The 25,810-nt window shown below is 40.3% G+C and overlaps 2 protein-coding genes across 2 annotated transcripts in view; both read left to right on the top strand.

The window, feature by feature from the left end:
* Positions 1-22,283, top strand: part of LOC137168299 (uncharacterized) — a 131,914-nt gene extending 109,631 nt beyond the window's left edge. Inside the window, 4 exon segments of the mRNA XM_067570827.1 lie at positions 1,646-1,849; positions 6,629-6,704; positions 16,342-16,451; positions 20,304-22,283. Of these exon segments, the coding sequence (XP_067426928.1) occupies positions 1,646-1,849; positions 6,629-6,704; positions 16,342-16,451; positions 20,304-20,756 (843 nt within the window). The 3' untranslated portion in view covers positions 20,757-22,283.
* Positions 22,284-22,426: 143 nt separating this feature from the next.
* On the top strand, positions 22,427-25,464 carry hcrt (hypocretin (orexin) neuropeptide precursor). The gene is made up of 2 exons (XM_067615541.1): positions 22,427-23,683; positions 24,883-25,464. Exons 1-2 carry the CDS (start codon positions 23,600-23,602, stop codon positions 25,240-25,242), a joined length of 444 nt encoding a protein of 147 aa, XP_067471642.1. The 5' UTR covers positions 22,427-23,599; the 3' UTR covers positions 25,243-25,464.
* The last annotated feature ends 346 nt before the right edge of the window (positions 25,465-25,810 follow it).

Raw genomic sequence — 25,810 nt, 5'->3', positions numbered from 1 at the left:
ATGGGATTCCCTGTGAAAAGCAGTGGGCCCTATTTAGTTGCTTAAATGTCCATGCTGGCAGAAGAATGAAACATTGAGAGACAGTTACCTAGTTTCAAGAACTGCAGAGCCTTTAGACCCAGACATGCAGAAACTCTTAGCTGGCAGAGAGAAAGTGAGGCTGGCAGTGTACTCCTGATGAAAATTGAATTTAGTGTCTTTCCAGAGGCTGCCAAACTGCTGTTGAACATGATGCTGCCAACAAATGACAGTATTCTCCAGACTTGAGGTGTGTCAAATGTTCATGCTAGATGGAGGGGTCTGTGAAGAGTTTGTGAGTAAGGCAGGAGCAGATGCAATTAGAAGAAATCATAAGATTGGGGAAAAAAATGACATGACATTATTTACCAATTTCAGATTGATATAGGACAGCAATGATGGCCATGTAGAACTCTGAGTGGACAGTAAATTGAAAGCCATGTTCTGTGTTTTGTTTTGGTGCTGAGTCTTACTACTCAAATATGAACAATTTTGCAAATTAATCAGCTCATAATGCTGGCAGATTTCTCTCTGCTCAGATTTTTTTGATGACATTATGTTTTGCAGATGTTTTCGTCCTTAGTAATACATACATTGTGATTAATTTGGATTCTGTGTCTTGCTCAAGGACACTTCAACATGAGTAGGAGCTCAAGGTTTGAATCACCAACCTTGTGATTGGTAGCTGACCAGCACTACTAAGTGAGCTACAACTGCTCCTGATGAAAAACAACATTTGCTATCAATACTAAATTAAATAAAAAGTACACGTTGAAGTATCTAACAGCATTGAGCTAGAATAGACCATTCTTGTACCTTATGATCTGTGGTTGATGTAGGTTTACAAAACACAAGGATAAGGATGCTTTGGTATTTACTAGATCGCTTTTAAGCTGGATATTTGCAGCAAGAGCAGAAAGATAAACATGTGTGGAGAAAGCAATAGAGAAAAAGTGATAAAAGAGAAGGAGAAATTATGAAAGCGAGGTATGAGTGACTAAATGTGCTTAGCACCTCCAGGCTGTGGTCAGAGGTTTGGCTCAAGAGCCTCTGGGCTGTTGAATGAGCAGACTGACGTTATGGGAAACCGATAATTTTACTGTCACCAAGACAAACACTCACTGCTCTCTTATCTTCTTTTTGGTCTGAGGGGAGTATCATGATCCCACTCATTAAATCTCCTTACTCAAGGTCATCTGCAAAAATTGGTTGCAATATTTGCCATTCCACCCGGACCACAAGCAAGTCATTTGCCAAGTACAATAACTCTATAGGAATTTGCCTTAGTTGGTTTCATCGAAACAGAGACATACTGTAGAGGTTAAGGTTGGGTTAAGAGCACAAGGACACACAAAGATAAAAAGAAGCCACACAGATTATTTATGTGTATTTATTTATAATGGACATTTTCAACTGATTAAAAAGAGTGAACAGGAAAGGGTTCAGTATCTTGGAGACATGTGTCTGTAAAAACATTCTGACGTAGAGATAAATGACAAATAGTGTCCATTCTTTACTGCGCAGTGTCTATTTAATAAAACCAAGACACAAATGTGCCACACAGAATGTTTATTTATGCTTTATATGTTAAAAATTAGACCCATAAGAATATCTGTTTTCTTCCCAGAATGCCATGGTGTCCTTCAAGGAGCTCTGTGGCCTGACTCCTGCGGCCAACATGAAGCAGTGTATCCTGACGGTGTCTACTTGGCTTATGAACAGTGAGCGGTCACTGAGGGTGACAGTGGACCTGAGCGAGACGTACCCCACCATGGAAGCTCAGGGTCCTGTGCCTGAGCTGCTGCGCAAAGTGCTCAACGCCTATGACATGGTAAATAACCTGCACACACATGAAAAAAAATGTATTTACTGCCATATGATGCTTTCAGGCGACCAGAAATATTCATAGTACACCTGTACCTCAGTGCTCTTGTGAAAGATTGAACATTAGGATGATTAACAGTAACAATATTTTCAACAAATGTGCTCAGCGGAAATTCCTTTCCGCAGTCCAGATGCATACATACCCACTTAAATGCATCTTATACTGTGTTCATGTGAGACAATAACACTCTTATTATAGTGTGTTACATCTAATGTCTACTTCAGATGAAGATAAAATGTCAAAGCACTCAAGCTTTTAAGTATAACAGAGGTTGCACTGGGGTGCTGTGATAAGCACTTCCTGCTCTCTGCAGATCTTAGGTGCCGCACTTACAAGAACAAGAAAAAAAAAAAAAACACACACACAAAGAGAATGGTTAACTTGCTCCCTCCCTTAATACTAGTTTGCTTAGCATTTAATTCAGGCATTCACACAAGTTGAAGTGATTCACAAGCCCTTTAAACATGGCTCAACCACCTATTTTATGTCAGATTGTCAAGTTGCAGCTACTCGTTTTATAATTTCAACATGTCCTTCTCCATCCCTCCTCCTCTCTTACAAGAACACTGCATTTTTCACCACTTGACATTGGAACGGCCAAAAGGGGGCTGGAGGACTCTGTAATTAGTTATCACCTGCTGTTTCTACTCCCTTCCTCCTCCCTTTGAGGCTTGGTGGTAGCTTGTAAAGTGGGTCATGAGGGAGGAACAAGGTTTTTGCGTCCGTTCTGCTTAGGTCGGTGACGCTCCTGCTGCTGACACCTATAGGAGTGCACTGACATCAGGAGCGATGCAGCGCCAGCTCCAAATAGAATCTGCTTTGATTTTTATGAGGCTTGGTACCAAGCGGGAGGCTTGGCACTGTCAGAGCAACTCTCACGCTCCAGTCCACAAAACAGTTTTGTGGGAACAAGCAGAAAAACAAGGTATTTTAGAGCTTTTAGAGATGATTTTGTGTACTCACGGTACAATCCTTTTAAAGCCAAAAAATGTTTGTCACCCATGTTACCTCATTGGAGTTTTTTTTCCTTTAATATTTAGGATAATTAGAATGGTTTGCTTTTCAGAGACTGTTGAAAAAGTGCTTGACAAAAAAATCCAAGACATAGAAAAATGAATGTCACCTACAAATGTCTTCTTCTCACTAAGTTATCCTACAGTACCCTGTAATGACATTTCTAGACACTGTCCTCAGCCTGTCACAGCACATACAAATGCTTTTGTGTGTTGTATTATGTCAGTGGCTTGCAGTTTTTCAAGGGTGATGTTGAGGTCTTTTGAGTGATTAAATAGGCCTATATGCTTCCCAAAGATTGGCCCGTTGGCACACTCTGCACTGAAGAACAAAGGACCCAGTGTGTGTGTGTGTGTGCACGTACATGTGTGTAAATGCATATGAATTCTTGGGAGCATGACTGCCAACACCGGGCCATTTACTGTAGAATAGTCATTGCATAGCCTGAGTCACCCCCATGTGGGCTGTTGCCAGCCAATGTTAAAAACCATGAGCTGAACAAAGCGTCAGCAAGCTGGAACTCTTTCCAGAAGGCAGGCCAGCCGAACGCATATGCCCACATGCACGTACATTTATATGAAGAGTTCATTTGCAAAAACAGATATCTCCATTTTTAGTCATTTAATAAATCATGTTTTTTTATTGTGCACTCCAGGTAATATCAGTCAAACTGCAGTTGTTGTTTTAATTAAGTAAAAATTGCTCAACAAAATACAAGTAATTTACAAACTTAAACTTTGCTGTAAAAAATTACTTTTTTTTTCAAATTTTTTACAAAAACAGATTTCATGTTTCAAACAATGCCATGTAATGGATTTACGTTTCTTCTAAGTGCTATATTTAACATTCACTAACATAAAACAAGTAGATAAAATGCTGAAAATTGCAACAAAAACAGCCCATTTATGGGCTGTATTACATAAGATCATACCTTGGAAAATCCCAGCCAGAGTACAAAACCCCTGAGCATGAATGTGCCAGTGTTTTAACCTGCAGAATGCTATTAAAGACCACAGCTGTCCTTTTGTTATAGAGTTACCACAGTGGTGGTTCAGAACTGACTCATTGAGCCTCAAGTTTGCCAGTTTTTTTTTAAATCTACAACCAATTCTTTAGAAACTACACTAAACTGTAAAAACAACTATTTTACAGTTTAGTGTACAATTTAGTATTCAGTTTCACAGTATTCAGTGTTACCCAGTATTCAGTGTTACTCAGTGTTTCACAATATTCACTTTAACTCAGTATTCAGTGTTACTCAGTGTTTTAAAGTATTCAGTGTTACTCAGTGTTTCTCAGTATTTATTGTATCACAGTATTGAATGTTTCATAATATTCAGTCTTTCACAGTATTCTGTGTGTCACAGTGTCCAGTTTTAACTCAGTGTAACTCTGTATTCAGTATGTTTCCCTATTTAGTCTCAAATCAGTACTCAGTGTGACTCAGTATCTCAGTCTTTGGTATTTCACAGTATTCAGAGTTTGACACTTTAGTATTTTCCAGTTTTTGGTATTTCAGTGTTTAAAGGCCCAGTGAAACAGAAGTTAGAGCGTCTTTAGCTTCTGTACTGTGACGTAATTCCCAGTGAAATGGAATATTTGAGTGGTGTACAATTACAAGAGGGATTTAAATCAAATCCTTCGCATTTGATTGGACTGCTGAAAAGTGGGCAGGTCTTACAGAGTTAAGTGTGATATGCAGTTGCAGAGAGAAACGGAGCTACAGAGGACTGTTGGCTCCTCACACACCTCCCTCACCTGTTGTTAGATCAGGAGGAAGATGAGGGAGAGATGAATGAATAAGACCTCAGCCACATTGTTTTGGAAATGAAAAACCACTGATATCCAAACACACATCTCTTCCCATCTCTCTCCATATTGCTCTGTTTATACTATGACCCACAAACTGTGAAGTGACGTTTCATATGACTGGCGGGGCTAGCTACGTGCCCAAAGTCACACTTGATTGGATGAACTTTTGTAAACGTCCCTGAGTGCAGGATGAGTCATCAAATATTTGAAACTGTTTTACAGGGAGAGCCGTGACAGGCAACCACGCACCACTGTCCAAAATAATCATTAGCAAATGTAATCATAATCATAACTAAACTTAACAAATTGCCATTAATATTATTACTACCAGTTTTCCTGCAGTTCTGTGTGTGGTTTGTCCAAGTGGTGTTGCTGTACCTAGCTGTCCAAGATGGTGGACTCGCTCATGCATGCACTACTCAGATCGGGCTGAACATAGCCGCTGCCATATTGCGTCACCTTACCTGAATACTGTGCACTGATTTGCAGAAAGGAATTATTGGGTTCTATTCAAAAACAGCACTGGCGTTAAATATTAAAACATGACCTTGCAATGCATTGACATTGGACAAAAACAGTTTTGTGACAAAACGTATGTAGGGTTCAGAACGTGCTATGTATTAAGAATAACTCATGACAGTCAGTTCATTTTTTTAAAGGATGGCGTTTTTCAGTTTTGCAAATGAACTCTTCATGGTATGTGCACACATACATTTGTCTTAATCTACTTGTGAGGTCCCCTTTATTATTTAAATTATTCCCTAACATTAAAGAGTCACACTCTCAAGAAATCCATCTCAGGTTAGGCAGAGGTGCCAAGACCAGAACATAGTGCAGCTTCAAGAAATGTTGCATTCGCTATTGCTATAACTCTCACCCACACATACAACTCTCTGTGTGGTTTGGTGAAGACGTTCTTGCATATGTAGGTTCACCAGATAATGCAAATAAAGAAACACTTGATGCATTAGACATAAAAGATTCTGCATATTTATGATTTTTCATGTTCTCCTTAATGAAGGGACTGTCCAAACTTTTCTCATAAGGAGAGCAAAACAAGAAAGGGCATGCACATATACACACTGTACACACACAGTATAAGAGTGTACTTCCTGTCTCCCTGCTAACAAGAGTGTGAAACTTCATTAGCTTCTTCCACAGTTCAGGGATGGCCCAGCTGGTCCTCCTCAGCCTGTGGGAAGATGTTTAGGTCTCAGACTACACAGCAGTGGTCAGACGTAACAGAAGAGGTGAAAATAGGAAGTTGCATCTCTGGCACCCGTAGTTGCCCTGTGGTAACAATACACACATGATTTTGATCCAGATACTAGGTGACAGGCCACAGTAGAGGTGGAAAGACAGGTCCAGTCCAAATTGCTTACAATTTCAAGTTTATCTAGCTTTCTTTGTACTTAGAGAGAATAGAAGGCAAGGCAAGGGAAAAGAAATCTCAGCTATGCTGTTTGCATGTCCAATTAATTGGGAATAATCTTCTCTGATTATTATCTTACCCCAATTAAAATAAACAGATAAAGGCATTTACATGACAGCTATATTGTCTTAATTGGGTTAAGGGTGACTTGTTAGTGTCTGTGAAAACATAGCAGCTCAGAGCTCAGTTACATGCCTGAATACCTCAAGAGGACCCCTGGCTATTGAGGGGATCGAGTCTTTTAGGTTGTAGCCTCTGCTAGCTTGTCTTGGGTTAATGCACAGTGTGCCAAGAGAGACATCTCTCAGCCATTTAATGTTTCCCTCTTGGTATTTCTCTTTGATTCATATTGACGTAATACACCATGAAGGTCTCCTATGTATGGCTCTGCTGAAAGCTTTTCAGGAGACCCTGATATGACACTGAGATGCAATGCAGACTAACCCCGTGTCCTCTTTGTCTTCTAGATGATCCAAACCAGCAGAACACTGATAGAGTCGGCTGACGTGGTTTACTCCAAGCTTACACAAGCACAGCGGGCAGGTATGCAACAATATAGGATGAGCAGCGCTCTCATCTGCAACATCCTTGTCCTTCCTCTACATTCTCTACATTTCACAACCTGTTAATCACAACTGGACAGGGACGCTGGAACGCATTTTGAGTCGGGGGTGCTATACAGTGTATAGTACAAAGTCACACTATATGCTGTATTTGAACTAAACAGACAGGATAATTTATTTCTAATGATTTTAGCCAAAGAACCTCATACAAGGCGGAAAGAAAAATGATTATATAATTGCACAGTGCACACCAAATGACATGAAAATTGTGAAACCTGGCTTGGAATACCAGTAATATAGGCTTATGCAATGTGCAAATCAAAAGAAATCATCTTAGCTCAGTTATCAAAAACTGCATTAACAATACATGCATCAGTTTAATAACTTTAACTCTTACTACTGCTGAATTAATAGGCAATGGTAAATGTTTCGAAGAGCAGATAGAAAAGAAAACAGCCAACTTAAACTTCTTGGTAAACACAGGAGAGGAGTGAGATTAAGGAGAGAGAGAGAGAGAGAGAGAGAGACAACAACCCGTTTCATTGCAAGTGACAGATACAGCAACCACCGACACGGGCTAAGCCAGGTTACAGTCAGGTTAAAGATTTAAAGCAATGAGTATACAGCCCTACTCTGCAAACCCCTCTGCTGTTTTTCAAGATTCTGTCACAAATCACAACCAGAGAGGCTAAATGTTAAACAAACCTACTGCACGGTGGCAGTAGTAAAAAATAGCATCTTACCTCATGAAGACAATTTGAAAAGCCTCCTTTCACAAATTAGGCATCAGCTCTTCTCGTCATTAATTAGTTTCTTTGCTAAAGCAAAGCAACATGTGAAGCACAAGGCTTTATCCATCTCTTTCACATAATGAAGCCATTTCCACTGTTGAAACCAACCTGAATCGAATGATCTTGAAAAGCCTGATGGAAAGTTCAAATCCTTTGGCTGGAAAGGCTCCATAAGTGTGCTGACGGTGGTGTTAGCACTTCCATCTTCTGCTGGTTCTGTGACTGTGGCTGCAGGTTTAGCTGAAGGTCTCGTGTTAGCCGGCTGAATAGGACTAAGGTCATTTTCAGGACCGGGGTCGCCGCTGGTGTTATCAGGGATGGACACCGAAGTGGCTGAAGCTGAATCATCAACACTCGTCATTGAAAGTTTTGAGTTGGTAGGGTTTTTGAAAAAATCCAAAATTCTCTTTTGCAACATTTTGAAATTCACAAGCTACATGTGTGTTGTGTGTGTAACAGAAATTACATCCCTCTGTGGATGCGTCAATCGCAATCAGCGAAGACAAATCTGATTGGTTAATACACAATTTTGAAAATAACTAAATCAAACATAAAGATAAAATCTCCACCCTCTATTCTCATAGTCTTACACTAAACCCAACATATCCCAGTATAAAAAAATCATTTAATAATATATATTTTTTTTTTTTTGCCATTGCAGTTGGGGTGCACATCCTGCACCCATGCAACTGGACGTTTAAAAAGTGAAATAACAAGTGATCATTTCATATATACAGAACCAAAAGTTCAGACACACCTTCCCATTCACTTCATTCACATTCACAGAACGTGTGTCCAAACTTTGGACTGGTATTTTATATTCATAATAGAAAGTTTTTTCCAATGTAGATTCTTTCATTTCATGACACTTAAAAAAAAAAGAAGAAATAAAAAAGCAGCAGTACAATGAAACAAGGCAGGATAAAGTAAATTTCTCTGCTATTGTAATGAAAATGACAATTTAAGGACGAGATTTGTATTAGACACAAATGAAATTACCTCACTTACTGGCATATTTGTGTAATTAAAGAAACATAAAATCATAAGAAACAAAAACATAACACAACTACATTAATTTCTCAAATATCCAAATGAATATTATCAACTCGTCTGCTTTCAGGTCCAAACGAATCATGTACAGTAAGTACGCTCATCTGCAGCCCTTCAAACACATTATGTGTCGTGTCCTTCTGCCTAATAGAATGAGCGTAGTGTATCTACTCCTACAGCATCTCCATCAACATCAACAGTGGCTGTTGTCGATAGAACGGGCCATCGTCAGTGAGTCAGCACCGAGTCATGTCAGTGGGCAGGTGAAAACAATCAGCCAGCCACACAGACAAAGGGCTGCAGGAGAAAGAGGTCAGAGAGCATAAATATCCTTTGAGAGGATGAGAGAAATGAATAGATTTGACAGAGTGTTGAGTGAGAGGGGGAGGGATGGCAAAACAGAGAAAAGGGTGGAATTAAAGAAGCATTTTGTCTGTACAGTGTTTTTTTTTTTTTTTTAAGGGGTGCTCGATGTAAGAGCTCCAGCCTTTTAGGAGAGAGGATAAAATTGACCATAATAAGATCATTAGAAGAGAAATGGCTTCAAATCAAGAAATTTTGTGGCTTGTCTTCTCCAGTCTCTTTTACATTCAGCACTAATTGTTCCTCATTTGCATCACCTCTCTACTAACGCAGCAGTGCCGCTGCTGAAGAGCTCCTCAAATAGAAGCACATAGATTGAATACTGACAATTTCATTTTGTATGTCTATGTTGCACAATCTAATGCCCTAAGCAAGCAAACACATTACTGAAACAAACATAAAACGTACAGATTTAGTCATATTATAGACTTTATAGTAGCTGGTGTAAAGACATTTGCAGTGTCTGTGTTGTTGTGCGTTTTGTGTATGACAAACTCAAAGAAGACTACGAAGGCTGGCTCACTGTCTCATGCCAACCCAATTTCCTGAGTCCGATAAGCCAATTTAAGCCTGCTATGCCCAGCTTTACTCCCTGGTGTCACACAGAGGCAAGCATATGCCTCACCCCCCCCCCTCCCCCTTCCACCACCACCACTACCACCACCACAACAAGCCAAGATAGTGGTGCCGTGCAATTATCCAGGGATGTAGGTTGAACGCTGGGGCTTCAATCACAGAGCTGTCCCCTGGCTCCGAGGTTCCCCAGCCCACAGCTAGAAGCATCTTCAAAGGAGATGACTGCAGAGTTAAGCAGTTAAACACCACGCTGCCACAGCCACACTCACAGCAGTGTCAGCAGCCGGATACCGGAGGCTGATGCTCAGCTTAGCGCTGCTGTCAGGTGAAAACTTAACACTTCTAAAATGTCACGTTTTGATGACCTAAGGATATCAGCATCGTTTTGTGCCTCACATGTATGCTTATTTCAAATAAGTGAATTAATATGAAAGGGCCTGAAAAGCCCAAGGGTTGATGCATTTTCTCAATGAGATCGTAATCCTTCCAATCCAATTGAAGTAAAAACATGGAAATTCCTAAATTTGGAGTTACTAGGTTTTCACATAAGTGCAGCATTATGTAACGACAATACAATGAGGCAGAGGGCTGGAGCGACAGCCCTTAGGGGCCTCAGCTGCATGCCAAACATAGCACTTTCCCTATCGGCCACCCCCGCTCCCTTTCCCCCAGCGCTAACACACATGCCTCAATCCATTCTCAAATGTACATAACTCCCATGCCTGTTCATTCCTGCTTCCAGACATTTGATGTAGTTTTGATAGCGATAAGTGAGGTGGAAAAAAAAAAGAAAGGAAAAATGTATTTTCTTTGGAAAAATACAAATGGTAGCTTTTCCTCTGATACACTGTTGAAACAGTGTTTATGAAGATCCAGTAGCTTAGTTTTTTATCTATATAAAAGGTATAATTTGCCAAATCACAAATGGAAAATACAAATTATTAACTATAAATGAAATGTAGCACTGTTGACCTAAGGAAATAAGGCTGAAGTAATATTAGCTCAGATTACAGAGGGAAGTGAGTTATTTAACTACTTGTGAAGGAGATTTTTGCATAAAAATTCCATCTTACAATATTGTGTGTATAACAGCTCCATCTACACTGACATGAGCAAGCAGAACCCCCCAAATCCCCCCCCCCCCACCCCCCACCCCCCTCGTTAATAAACTAATTACTTGCTGATAATAATGCAGACACTTCTGTCCCGCTCCTACACCCAGTGTGCTCTTTGTCCTCTCCATCTGCTTCCTGTCTCATCAGGTCCCTGTTGTCTGTTTTTGCCTGCTAATGGGACAGAGTGACTGCTTTTTCTCTCATAAATGCAGTTTTTATGTGTAGTTTTTAACTGCATGATTTAGTGCAAGTTAAGAATTAAATACATCTATGCAGTAATATTATTACATTAAAGTTAGCCTAATGAGGAGAATTCGATTGATTGTGTTATGTCAGTCTTAAAAATATCAGCTAAGCTACTGGAGGACTGATGCTGCTCTAAAATAAACTTGATCTTCATAATGCTGGATATGTGACAAAAAGAAAGGTTGAGAGGGTTGAAGTAAGCTACTCCAGTGGAACTTTATAATTGAAATTAGTGTGGCTAATTAAATGCTTCACAGACTAACCTGTCTCCCTGTACAAATGCTGCAACACAGTCCAATCTCTCCTAAACCCCAAATGGGCTCTCTCCCTCTTTCTGCTATCTTTGTCTTGTTTAGTCTATGTCTCGGTTCATTATAAGCATTTCTTATCCCCTCGAAAGCAGAAAACCCATGGAGAACATTTGGATGTAGTTTTAGGTCCCCGACAAAACGCTGCATCTCTCTGATGGCTCAGCAAGCATGAATTTATCTCTTTTCATAGACTGACAAGCACTGAATGCACCCTTCATAAGCCATCTCATAAGCCACCACATGATTATGTACGGACTGATGTTGACAATAGCAACAGCTCAAAAAAAAAAAAAAAAAAATACAGAGAATCAGAGAGTGGAGGCATACGAAGAGCGAGATGGCGGATTTGCATGGAATTGAAGGTTTTGCCCCTGTGATCGATCCGGAAGCCAAAGGTATAATTTTGGTGTAATGGCTGTGTGAGGAACAGAAAAAGGTGCTATTAGAGGACAGGCTGTCAGCGATGGAGAGAGAATATGGGATGGAGTAGGATGTGCATGTGTGTGTGTGTGTGTGTGCTGCATCTAAGCTTAATTTAAGGCCGCTGATTGGACCTGACACTTTTGCCCTAGCAATGAAAAGTGTGCTCTGCTCATCAGCTAAATGCTGTTGTGACAAAGCCATAATCACAATGACGCGCGAGGCTATGGTCTGAAAAGAGGGACCTGAACTAACCTCTTACCTCCTAACTTGCCTTTCATTTTAAATCTGAGCAATATGAAATGACTGCACGTTGACAGATGCATCACTCATACAGTAGGAGGCTAGAAACGGCAACGTGGGGTAGTTTTGGGTTGCTATGGCTCTTACTTCCCAGCAACCCCTCCTCCCTTTCCTCTTTCCTTCCTGTGTTCAGTTTATGCCCAGTCATTATTGCAGCTAATCAGTTTAATTTGGGCAGTGAGGCTGACGTGTTGATGAGGATGGAGAGGTGCTGGATGATCCCCCCTGGGCACTATTGATGGCTCGCCATCACACACACCATTAATGGGGGGGCCAGATAGACAGCTGGGATGCACACTCTGGTACCTCCAGATGCTACCACTGTGTGTTTGTGTCTGTGTGTATACTGTGTACACTGGCTTATGTGTTCACATGCATATCTAATCTGTTTGTGTATGGAGAGCCCACTTCTACCCCTTCTCGCCTCTGTTCCGCTAGCTTCTCTAAGTCAATGGGTTTTCTCAAGTAACGATTTGGTTCATCAGTTTTTCTGATGATGTGTCTGGGCTTTTGTATCCATATTGAGTAAAAGTGTATATGCTGGTGTAGTGGCTGGTAGGAATGCGATCTTTTGTCGTTTTAATAAAGATAAAATGATGATCATTGAATCAGCTTTATTGGCAAAGTATGTTTATGCATACAAGGAATTTGACTCTGCTTTTAATGGCTCTTAATGTACTTACACACAACAATCATCAGGAGATACATATGGACACACAGCCAAAACAAAGACAAATAAACATAAACATATGACCATTATATACAAGCAAGCAGATCTAGAGATCTATACATATAGAATCAACAAATGGACAACATAAATATCTATATACAGGTGAAACAGTTTCTGTAGATCTTAAACAAGGATACACATAGTGCAAAGGTGTGTAATGGTGCAATGAGTGCTGAAATAAATATTGAATGTCTAACATAATAAGTTACTTTATATACATACAGTAAGTGGTTATGTACAGTATATGCATGTATACAGGTTTGTGTATAGAAGTGTGCACAGATGTGTAGATGTAATTATTGTGTCAGCATTCAACAACTGCAGCTCCCACAGCTCAACAGTGTGCCAGTAGCAGAGAAGAGGCTACATATGTGAGCAGGCAGGATTTAATTAAGACATTTACACAAAACGCATTTCTGTGTATGTTTCATGTCTAGCCTGTGGGGCTTTCAGGTGTCTGGTTTGAATATAGCCCTGCATGCTGCATGTTAAAGCAGGCCCAGGAACAAGTGTAAGCTCACTGTATGGGTTTAGGAGACACTGCCTCCCTGCCCACCTGACAGCGCTTATTGATTGATATCCCCGTCAATGCAAAGACTCTGTCTCTGTGTTGATATGGTTCAAGGCCACTCCATATGGATTTCATTACCATGGAAATCCAAGGGATACAGACATCTCCCTTGCTTTGTCTGCCTTTGTAAAGCTACTGTTGTTGCGGCTCATCAGCAGCTGGAAAATCCCAATGATGATATTCTGATTGAGTTCTGCAGTGCTCACGACTTGAGATAAATTAATGAAACACTGCTCTGACTGTATGTATCTCCCTTTCACCCCTTTTCCCATCTTTGTTTTTCATCGTTTCTTTTCATCAGCGCCTGTTTGGAGATTGTGTTTGATTTTATCATTTATGCACCTTACACTCTCCGTCTGCCTGTAGCTGTCTCTTTTTCTGTGCATGTGTATTTGGAGCATTAGAAGTGCTGCTACAGGACTCGTTACAAAGGCAAAAACCTTCTCTGCTCTATGCAGAGACTGTAAGCCTTTCCTGAGGTGTGTGTCTTTGTGTGTGTGTGTGTTTGCCTGCGTGTGTGTCTATACAGAACAGAAATGTTGTTGTCCCCTCCGTTACCCTTTCTCTTTCTTCTTTTTTCTGTTTCCACCAGAGAAGCGAAGCATAAGATCCCGTCTCATCAGAGTGTGCCATGGGGGCCACATTTTGTTTATTAACTCAAATTTCACAGAGTTTAAGTGACAGTAAGGAACAGCAACTGTGTTGGGTGAAGAAAATGCTTAATAATTAGGAAATTAAATGCTTGAAGAGGCTGTATTGCGACAAGCCGCCTCCAGCTAATTTCATCTCTTATTCAGCTCCCTGTCTGCCTCACTCCCCAAGTCCTGCAATCACAAACCGCCTTGGCTCAGCTCTGCACTAGCAGCAGCCCATTAACTACACCAGATTACAAGATCAAATCATCCCTAAACCCTGTTAACACAACTTTCAGGCCTTGAAACGGATATTCTGCAATGGCTTTACATCACCAGTTATATGGAAATTGAAGAACAACAGGGGTCCTGGCTCTTTTTTGCAAGGTTGAGTCTGATGTGCACTGGAGACCAAAGATCATATTTTCTGTATTTGCTCCTTGATCTCTTGATCTGTTTTGAATGCGCTGCAGATTATTTTAGAAAAATGTTCTTGCGGTCAGTCTCCTGTTGTCCTGAATGACATTTGCATACATTTGGTGTGCTTCAAGATGGACTAAAGCTAAGAAAAGACTATATACTGAACCCTTCTGTGTCCTTTTAGCACACTTGACTTGGCTATCAGTTATTTTATTGTGTGTTCAAGAGCCATATTACTGTGCTACCTTTTTTCCGACCTTGCCTTGGTGCTTTAAATCAGATGAGGAGGTATACATGTGCATGCATGATTGTTGGCATTTGTGCATTTGAACCCTGTTGCATGTGTAGGGATAGGTATTTATGTATTGGCAGGTGATGTAACTGCTTGACTAGACAGAAAGAACATGGCATACCCTCACAGCACAAATTCTTTTGTGATTCTGGTAAGTTCTCCAATATTATATAGCTCTGTTCATACATACATGTTATCTCTGCCCTTGGAAAATTGCATTTAGGATAAAGTCTCACAGTCGTTTCTTTAAAAAACAAGCAAGAGTCTGCCACTGAATTGAGGTAATCCTCCTCCTCTCCAATGAAAATCAGATTGATTAAAGGCTCTTGAGGTGCTGATCTGCCTACTAGTTACTGAAAAGAGCCGAGAACTAAAGAGTGAATGCCTTGTGATGATGGGATTTTTGTGAATTATAGCAAATTATGTTTTGTCAATGTCACGGCAGTGAATCAAAGCTGGGGTGGCATAAGGCCAGTTGTCAGGGACAGATTGAGAGGCTGAGACTTACAGCTTTAGGAGGAGTTTGTTCTTAAAGCCCCAAGGATTAGTAATGGTCTGCCTGGGCTAAATGAAGCCAGACCTACTGACTAATTAGAAGTTAGCCTGCATTGCACTACTTCAATTTTACCCCCATTAGCAATGCAGCACATTATATAGTGATCTATTACAGGGCCCATTAAGGTGCCCCTGAAGAGCTGGCTAGATGTTTTTTCTTCTGCAGAATTTGTGTTACAAAAGTGAAAAAGTTACCATAAGAGTAAGCAGTTATTGTATTATTACCTTTATCATGGTGAGTGTTTCCTGGGTTCTGTTTATTAGTTAGAGTGAAAAGTTAAATACATGTTATTATATTTCAGTTAAACACAGTGGAAAGTTATGGAACAAGTGATTAATGGATTTTTACCGATGTGCAGAACTGAGAAACTTTTAGGGAGTTTTTAATATTGGGAAATGGGGCATTTCTGAACATTTTTGGTATTTAATCAAGAAGTTGATGTATCCATGATTGTCTATAAATGTTTGGATTTTGATGTATGGGCAATCTAGATAATTGAGAAGCTATTTACATTTTGACTTAAAACTCTTAACTCTCAACAGGAATTTATTCTTGTATAAGTCCAGTGATTGTCCTCATAATTCTGTATACTTCAAGATATTTGCATATGTTTAAAGACTATTTTTGCTCTTAAAGAAGCAAAGACATATGATGATGATCAATTTGTTAAATTATTAGCCATTGTCCAGATGTTTAGTTTTATACAAATACAATACCTGACTGGATAAAATGTCATTTTTGTATTGCAGTTCTTTTTAGCGGGGAGCTTTACTGGTGCACGCTTTACATCGTGTATTTTATTTATAATTACATAAATGGAGCCTCGCTGTAGTTCAGGCAGGAATGGAAGTCAGTTATAGTCACATGCTTCATACAGCCTCCCATCATGTATGTCCATATCCTACTTCTGTCAACATGCAGTCTATATAAACAGTCCTGTCTACAACAACGCAGAGTTCTGCCCTCGATGTTACATGCCCGCCTGTGTCAGTTTGTCATGAATTTTTAATGTTTCTTTTTCCTTTTTAATATATTCATGTTCATAAAATGTTATGTATCTCAGGGTTGTGAACTCAAGGACAGTCTGTGTCAAGCTTGCTCATATTTAGTCCAGAGCATCACATGAGCATAGCCACACTGCCAAACTGAAGTGCATGTAGCAATAAATGGTTAAAATCTTGACATGAGTGTCCTGACTGAATTACATTATACAGTAATTTATAATGTATGTCTGTGTCAAGGTCTGGACTTCCATGAGGACCTGCATCGCATTGGCGCAAAGGAAGGTCTGAAAGGCCGCAAACTGCAGAAGGCCATGGAGAGCTACGCTTGGAACATCACTGTGCTCAAGGTGAGACGGTCTGAAACAAAACACCCCATAATTGTACTGTCACCTCCAGTGTGTATTAAGCACTGGCTAATATCATTGGTTGATGTTCAGATGTGAGACTATAAGCAGCTGGATAAACAATCCCAACCCTCTTGCTGAGATTAAACTACATGGTGTCTTAAAGGGAAACTTCTGTATTTTTCAACTTGGACCTTATTTTCCCATCTTTTTGTGTCTTAGTGACTAATGGGGATGATGTGCAATTGCAACCTGTTGGATTACATTGCAGCCCGTTTTGTGGCTGCCAGCTGCAGCGCTCTTCCTCAATACTGGACCTATTTCAAAAATGATCGTTTCCATCAGTCACTTAGACACAAAAAATGGGAAAATAGGGTCCAAGTTGAAAAATACTGAAGTTTCCCTTTAACAAAGCTCTCTGGTCTAATTGTATTTGCCTCTTCTCTAATCTCTAAATCTCTTAATAAAGTACTGTTATTTCCATTTACTGTTTTGTTTATTTGCTTGTGTAACTATCTTAACAACACACGATAAGATTGCTGACACTTGTTTGTAGACACACACATGCTGCCCTATTATTCGTCATAAGGGGATATGGGGCCCCTCTGACATGCCTTGAGGATGATGCTCAGCAAAATGCATTCTTGTTTCTGCCTGCCCCATGACACAGGAGATAAGTTTGCCCAATGCCCTCATCTCATTGCCTCTATGAATACTGGCAGTAATACCAACACTGATAAAACACCACATGCTGCTCAGACTGTGCATTGCACAGTGGGCCTGTTTGGCTAAGTAAGGATAGAGCAGCCAGGATATTTTTATCTCATCTCATCACCCTGAAATCATTTAGTATTGAGTGAAGAAGCTCCCTTGGCTGAGCTTTTTGCTTGAGTGCCAGGATAGGTAGGTGATTGCTTGATTCGTTTTTTGCCTTCCCATGCCTGCCTTATCAGACGGGAAACACCAAATATTATGACGATTAGGGCTGCAACTAACAATTATTGTCATTAAGGAATAATCTAACTGATTAATAGTTTAATCTGTAATGTCAGAAAATTGTGAAAAATACCCATCACAGTTTCTATTCAGGTTGCTTTTTCGTGCAACTAACTGTCCAAAATTTTAAAAACAAACCAGCAACTAATGAAAGCAGCAGCAAATCCTTATATTTAAGTAGCTGGAAACAGCAAATGTTTGACATTTTCGGTTGATAAATGATTAATTGATTATTAAAACTGTTTCCAATAAAATAGTGACTCATTAATTAACTAATCTGAAGTGAATGTACTGGCCATAGCAGGAGTAGATCGGTGTTAAAAGTCTTTGTGTGCTTGTCTTCCTTGCACTACTACAACAGCAGTGTGTGCAACAGCCAGATTTATCTTAGTTAAGCTTCATTACATTATCTGGATGGGGAAAGGCATGTGCATAAGTAGCATAACAGGTGGACCTAATTCCTGTCTCACCCTCCCTCCCCGCTACACCCATTACCCCTAAAACCCAGCCAGCTCCTCTCATCTCTGCCTTGTTTCTCCAAACGCACACTTCTCTCTTTCATCTGCTTCATCTTTCCCAATACTTTAATTTCTTTGATGAGCCACACTGTCAACATGAAGGGATCTTGGCACGCACAGGACTCCTCCTCCTCCCCTTCTTCCTCCCATTCTTCAGTAATAATCTGTCTCATACTGAACATTTGGTGAAAGCCTGGTGCCGATTTGCCGAGGCTGGCAGCCATGCCCAGTTATTTCACCTGTCACCCTCTCCATATCCTCAGCAGGGCTAGAAGCACTCGCTGATAGATAGTATGGAGCTGCAAGGGAGTGAAAAGAGAAAGAGAAAGAGTCTTTGCTCTGTCTCTCACTCTCTGTTTCCCACCCTCTCCACCCTCATTTTGACAGTTATTGTCAGATCAGAGCTGTCATTGTGAATAAGGTATTTGCCCATTTCTACCAGTGATAACGCCCCGTCATTCATCGTACCTCCCTGTCAAAAGAAAACCAAAATCAGAGATACAGAAAGAGAGGCTTTGAAGTGAACGTCAAGCATAATGAAATCCTCTTTAAGAGGAACAACCAGCTCCAAAAACATGTTGCATTTTGTTTCTTTCCCAAATCACTCACCATTGTAGTTTTTACAGTAATTGCTGTTTGGGACATTAAATCACATAATTAATTGAGCTCCTGCTAAAGTATCTCAGATTTTGGCAATAGGTGGCCATCTGTTGCAACTCTGCCCCCTCTTTGTTTTACCAACTCTCATTTTGTGCTGCTTTTCTCCAGATTTCAAATATTTGTATTGTTCTGTACAGTAAAAACACACTGAATTCATAAATGATAGTTTGGATGGAGATACATCGCTCTCAGTCCCGCTCCTGCTCTGCTGTCACATACTACTTTCTATCCGCATCTATAACCTTAAAATAATATACTCAATGCAGGTTATTGACTGCCGGATTTCTATTAAGGGGATGGACTGATTTTGACAAGCAAAGAGTAGATTAAGATTGAATTTAATTAGGATATAGTGGTGGGATTTGGTGGCTGTCCTTGTTTGGGCTTAGCCCCCTGTGGATAGGTTTAGGCCAGCTGCAGGGGTGAATGCACCCGAATAACAGTGCATCGTGATTTGGTTCTGGAAGCGCAAGACAAGCTTTTCGCTGTCTTATTTTATGCCTGGTGAGTCATGACTTACATAATTTGTGTTCTTCAAACATATGACTTATTCATGCCTATGGTTTGCGTGCTCAAGTGGCTCAGGTAAAAGGCCACTTGCAGCGTGTTAACATCATTGGAGTAGAAAGTTTTGCATTGTGTGCAGGGCAGCACCTTTACTCATCCCACAATATGTCAGACTGCTATGTCTGCCTTATGGCATTGAGAACATTACCCATTTTACCATTCATGCTTCAGTCTGGTGCAGAATGGGTCAGCCGGTGACTATATTCTTTGGGATGTTAGCCCAACGAGCTGTCACAGCAGGTCAGACTGAGTCCAGACTGTTCAGTAGGAGGGAGGAAAAATATGCAGATTCACAGTTGAGAGGGCAACTGCTTTCAGCTTGCTTGTGAACAGATGTTGGAGGAATGGTGGTGTAAAGAAAGTGTTGGAGCAGACACGCTGGAAGAGAGGGGCTTGTGGTGAGACTGGGTGGCCTGAAGGGAAGAGTCAAGGGTTTAAAGACTGTACAAGTGAAGACAGGTTGTAAAAACATGTGGTCAAATTTGTTTTTCTTTTCTTCTTTTGGCCTGTGCTAATAATGCAAGCACCTCACACACACACAGAAAATACCGACTCTACCACATTTCCACATGGCAGAGAGCTAGCTTAAGGAGGCAGGCAGCCATGGCGGTGGCCCAGATTGACTTGACAGTGCTGTATAACAGGATGCCCGCTCCGACCACTTCCTCCACACATGGCAGGGATTCTTCTCTGGGGTGCTCCCACATAACGAGCAAAAATGTAGTATAACATTATCACCATATGACAGCACTATTCACCAGCTGAGAACAGTTTGAAGGGCTGGCGAGCAACCAAAGGCCTTCAGTCAGTGGCTTTACACTGCCCCCTTCTGTACCTTATTAGCTAATGCACAATTTTTTTTCTATACTACTTTACCTGATTTTTTCCCCTTATTTAAGCTTTATTTGACCAAGTAAAGGTACTTTTAGGATTAAAATATATTTCCTAAAAGAGATCAGGCTAACAAGGTATCATAGAACTAGATGATGTTATCTACCGCATGTAGACTTCAAGTTAAATGGATACCAAAGACATTTCTTGCTATTTTTTGTTGACTTAAAATCTGATGTTCTTATATGTTCTCTCTGTCTTTCTCTCTCTCTCTCAATCTCAGGGCCAGGCAGACCTGCTGAAGCACGCTAAGAGTGAGGCACTGGACACTCTTCGTCAGATCCACTGTGCAGCTCAGTCCTGTGGCCTCAGTAAGAACGGAGCGGCTTCTCCTCAGATTCAGCATCATCCTCTTCACCAGCCACAGCAGTTGCACATCCAGCAACAGCCTCAGACCAAGGCCCACCCACAGGCTCCACCACTGCACCAGTCACAAACTCAATCCCAATCCCAGACCGTGCCTCAGGCTTATCTCCATCCCCAACCCCAGCCACATCCCCAGCTACCAGCTCTCCCTCTGGTTCAAACTGTTTCAAAGCCACCGGCCTATCCTCAACCTCCACCCCTTCCCCAGCTCCAGTATCAGTTCCAGACTCAGCAGCAGAGGGCAGCAGGACCTCTGGACTCCATCCCTGAGAAAGAGATGGTCAGTGATGATCCTGCAGGATCCTGCTGACCCGCAGCCTGTGCCCACAGAGAATCCTACCCAAAGAGAGACAGAGAGAGTGAGATAGCGATGGAGAACAATAAGCAGAAGGATGTAGAAGATAAGAAGGAGGTGGCGAGCAGCGCCAGTAAGGAAAGGGAGATGGAGGAAGTAATGGAGAGAGTTAAAGAGATGATGATGGTGAGGAAGACTCGTCGTGTTAGGAGTGAGACACAAGTCTGAAGGGAGGTTTTAAGCATTGAGCTGGCCAGAGGGCTGAAGGAGAAAAGACAGAGAGACCTCACACTTCATACACACATTTTTAAACAGGATGGAAAACTAGAAAGACAATGTTTATTTTTCTCCATTGTAAATTTGGAATAAACTTCCATCTGAGCCAGAAGGTTTAGGTCTCTTCTGTCTTCTATAATCTTTGGTTCTCTGTTGGGAAAGTAAAAAAGTTTAACAGCTGGTATCAAATTTGTTGTCTGGACCAGGATGGCGTTCGGTAGTTGGATCAGTGAGTCACATATCCCTGTCTCTCTCTGGGCAGTGCTAGTTACATGCCCCTACACTATGTACTCTAGCTCTGTGGGTACAGGCTTTACCTTACATCGGCATTTTCTGCCACAAATTTGCCTTTTCATTTCTAGAGACTCCTCGGCATGTCTTTGTGCTTTTATTTCTTCATGCTCACGCTTTTCCTCTTCCATCTTAGACATATCTTAAAGCTAAGCGCAAACCACTCCTTTCAATAAAGAGGATGCCATTTTCATTCAAGTGCACCAAGTTGAGCAGCTCAGCTAGGCCGAGCTCTCTAGGAGTCATAGATGACCATTTCAGAACAAACCAGGGACCTGTAGAGATAAAATACATAAAACAAACTGCAGTTGTTGATGTGTTCAGTCACACTGACGCTCTTGCATCCCTTGCTGGTGTCACCCTCCATCAGACCCCATACATCTCCAGTGTCATTCCTTACGATTTAAGTTCTTCATTATTTCAGGACTCTCCCCACAGGGTCTCCTTGTCTCCTCCCAAGGGGCTATGTGTGTGATGTTATGTGAGTTGGTGTTTTGGCCCCCAGGGGGGAGCTAGCCCACGTCCTTGAGTGGCGGAGCTCACCAGCCAATCACAACTGGAATATTTGACTTTGCCTGTTAGAGGCCAAACAGGAACATGGTACTGCTGTCAATAAAAACACAAAATAAATTGAATATAGATGTAAAGTGTATGTAAAATGTACGAAGGGAACATATATTGCTATAATAATTCTTGCAGACACAGATATTAATAATTGATATTATGATTGTTGTTAGTTCTATTGATATTCTGATTCTTTTTTAACATTACTTCCACATATACAGTGATTTGACACCTGTTGTTCTGTGGTGCAGATCAGGACAACCAGTGCATGTGGGACTGGGAAGAGTGGTTATGGGTTGGCGCTACAACATGAGGGTCAAACAATAACCTGACATGTGTTTCACTGCAAAGTGAGTGTGGATTCTGTAAGAGCTCCTTTAAGTGGCCCATTAAAACTGGCTTCATTGTTTATCTTGTCCATGTACAGTATTTTACAGGAATGTTAAATATGCATTTTCTTGGCAATTAGAGATGAATTACAATAACGAGTCAATACCTGGACTGATATTTTGTTGAAAATGTTTCAGTTGTGCACGGTTCTGAGAACGTCTATGAGTGAATTTTTTTGGTTGCATTCATAAATACATCGCTAGCTCTTCAAACAAGCAAGCCAAACTTTTATTTATATAGCACATTTCATTCCAGGTAGAAGCACAATGTGCAGCACAGAGCGTTAGCTACCACGGCAGTTGCAGCCACAAGATAAAACATTCAAAACAGTCTAATGATAACATGATAATGCATTCACAACTCAAAGCATTTTGAAAGCAGCTTTCACAATGAATCAAAAGCAGTCAATAAAGCTTTTAGACAGCTTTATTGATGTGCTGTGATGCTCCATTAATTCTCCTGATCTATAATTCTTTTCTTTCCAATAAACTAGAGGTAGGCGGTTTATTTTTTATCATGAATGAGTGTGTCTAAATAAAGCAATGCTTCCTGTTGTCCATGAGGTGGCAACAAATATTAAGTAAACGGCTGTAAGGACGAAAAAGATGAAAGTCTGAAAGTAATTAATTGCTTTGAGGTGTGGCTGAGCCTGTGATTTTCTTATCTGTTTATGTTTACTTTTGGGAGTGTCAGTATTCAACAGTTTATGAAGCGGATCATGTGGGACAAGGGTGTAGCAAGGAATTAAGGGCAATTGTGAAGGGCCTCTCCTTTTTCAATCAAAAATAATAATAATAACTGGAAGTTTTTGGACTCTTTTCAGCTGTTGACACCCCACTAGTGAACACTCTGTGTAGGAGCAAGAAAATGCTGTTACTTTTTGGTGTGTCAGTATAGCACCTTTTGTATTGAAGAATAAAGCCCAAAGAACCTCATTAGCATGACTTTTGAATGAGCTTGTCATTAGAACTGAGAAAAGGGCATCTGGGTTTTTTATTTTCTTATTTTAGAACTCATTGGGCCCATTAGCTAATTGACTTCTGTCTCTCACCGCTCATCAAAATGGTATGTCTTAATAAATCATTGGCATGCAGCCACAAAGACATACCTGTAGTTCATCAAAGGTCCAGAGAAGTGCCTTGGAGATGCTCTGCCACAGAAGACTAATGAATGGCAGCTAGCATGACATCAACACTTCAAATGAGCAAGGAGCAGAAACAAGAGAATTGGTGATTTTATGGCATGTTTGTGGTTGGCTTGAATGACGTCCACACAGTGTGGACAACTCAAAGCAATATAAAAGACACTTGCTCTTCACCCGGGGGAGATAAGATCAGATGACTCCCTCTCACACGAGCCAAAAGATGACGTTGTTCCCCACCAACTTCCAGAAAGCTGCTGGGATGGAAACGCCTAACAGGGTAAGACAGTTTAAGCTTGATTCTTTATTTGGAATTGAAGTGAGCAATATGTTTAACATTGAAAATTTGTGGTTTTAACAGTTGCATTAGGGCCGTCAAGCAACTTTTAGAGGTGTCTTCTCACTTATATTTTTTATTTCTAAATGTTTCTTATAGTTACTTGTTGATTTATTTTTGTTGATGGGTTCTTGATAAATTTGTTGTATCAGATATTAAATTCTAAAGTATATGTGAGAGAAATTGTTATATTTGTTATGAATATTATATACAAGTGGGTATTCTTTGTCTGACCATGTTACTGAGATCATAAGGTGCTTTGTGACCTGGAGAAATATTTCATTTGAGGTTTCAAATGAGATTAAGTACGTAGATTCAAATTAGGTACGTAGGTTCCTTCTATGGGCAGGCACGCTTAAAAGAACATATCTGAGCATACGGCTCTCCCAGTTCAGACAATCAATATATAAACCAAAAAATTTCATCATTTTAAAAAGCTGAAACACTTACTGAGCTGTGATCAAACATGAAGTGATGGGTAATCAACGTATTTCCAGAATATTACCTATTTCAATTTTTCATTTTCTGAAATGTTCATTTTCTATGTAGTGTTTGTGTTAATGCGTTTTGTACATGCATTTCATTATACAAGCCCATCTAAGGACAAGAGTTGCAAATTAGCTTTGGCTATAAATATATATAACATGCAAGGTGCTTGATTGGGGTGTTTTTGTTTATGTAAAATAACTGACTAGAGATTAAGGTTTTTTTATGCATATGTAGAATAAATATCAGTGTCATATCATTGGAGATTCAGTGATTCATATCCGTTATGTATGGATAAGTAGTTGGTTATAGTGATACTTGTGTATCCTTGATTAAAGGTTATGGTTTTATTATTTACATATAGATTAAATGTCAGCATCTTGTTGGAGATTCAGTGACATATTTATTATATGTAGATAAGAGTTTGTCTTTTCATCCTTGATTCAGTTGAATCAACATTAAACATACATTTTTTTAGATTTAACTAGCAATATGCTGTAAACACCAGTATATAAAAATATAACTCAAAAATAGCCATATTTCAAAGATAAGTGGATAAATAATGATAATAAAAAATATCATATTTTGTTTCTGTATTGTATCCTGGTAATTTTATCAGTTCTTTTCAACATTAGCTACTCTTTTTTGCCCAGTAGAAAGTCCTGGTGCTGGTCTTGATGTTGCTGCTGTCTCAACTGGCCTGTGATGCTCACAGCGTGTCCGCGTGCTGCAGACAACCATCCTGTCGCCTCTATGTGTTGCTGTGTCGCTCCGGCAGCAAGGTCTTGGGGGGACCTCTCACAGACGATGCCTCAGCCGGCATCCTCACTCTGGGTAAACGAAAAGAAGACGAGCATCGCTTGCAGAGTCGACTCCACCAGCTCCTCCAAGGCTCCAGGAACCAAGCGGCAGGAATCCTGACTATGGGGAAGAGGACTGAAAAGAGGGCTGGAGAGCAGTACATGGACTGGATGGCTCAGTCAGGAACCACCATCACAACACCCCTACCTGTTTGAAGTACCTCATGGTATAAATATACTGGGACTCCTTTAAAATGTAGGCAGAAAAATCACACTCATCTGGTGATTTCCCAAAATGTATATTTTTTATCTCATGTGGAGACAATTTAGTGATTTTCTTTCAATCGTGCCTGTTTGAATGTGATATAAGATGCATTTGTCTGTAAAACAGAAACTTGGGAAAATGTGTAATATTGTACATAATGTGTAAAAGATCTGGTGGTGTAATAAAAAAGCATAAAGCTGACAACATGCCTTAAGTCATTCATGGGTGGGTTTCCTACAGTAGGGTCGAAACTGTTTAGTTTTTCTTAAACATTTGATAAAATGCAGTAATAATTCCATCATGGCTAAAGCTAATGTTGCATTAGGTTTCCCCAAAAGAACTCATATCATGTTGCTTACTATGATTATTTATATAATCTATCCATCTAACAAAAAGGCTGTGATTCAAGCAACTTAAAGCAGTAGGTATGTGTCTTCAATGGGCTCCTCTTTCAAACGTCATTGGTGTATAAATCAATATTCTTACTGCAGCTAACAAAAACAGAAGACAGAACTTACC

Source organism: Thunnus thynnus, chromosome 17 (genome assembly GCF_963924715.1).
Source record: "Thunnus thynnus chromosome 17, fThuThy2.1, whole genome shotgun sequence".
NCBI classification, from domain to species: Eukaryota; Metazoa; Chordata; class Actinopteri; order Scombriformes; family Scombridae; genus Thunnus; species Thunnus thynnus.
The sequence above is the reverse complement of the archived record's forward strand: the minus strand, read 5'-3'. Positions and strand labels throughout refer to the sequence as shown.

Coding starts and splice junctions, on each gene's coding strand:
- hcrt (XM_067615541.1), top strand. CDS start 23,600: ATGACTCCCTCTCACACGAGCCAAAAGATGACGTTGTTCCCCACCAAC. Junction 23,684..24,882: donor GGATGGAAACGCCTAACAGG/GTAAGACAGTTT, acceptor TTTGCCCAGTAG/AAAGTCCTGGTGCTGGTCTT.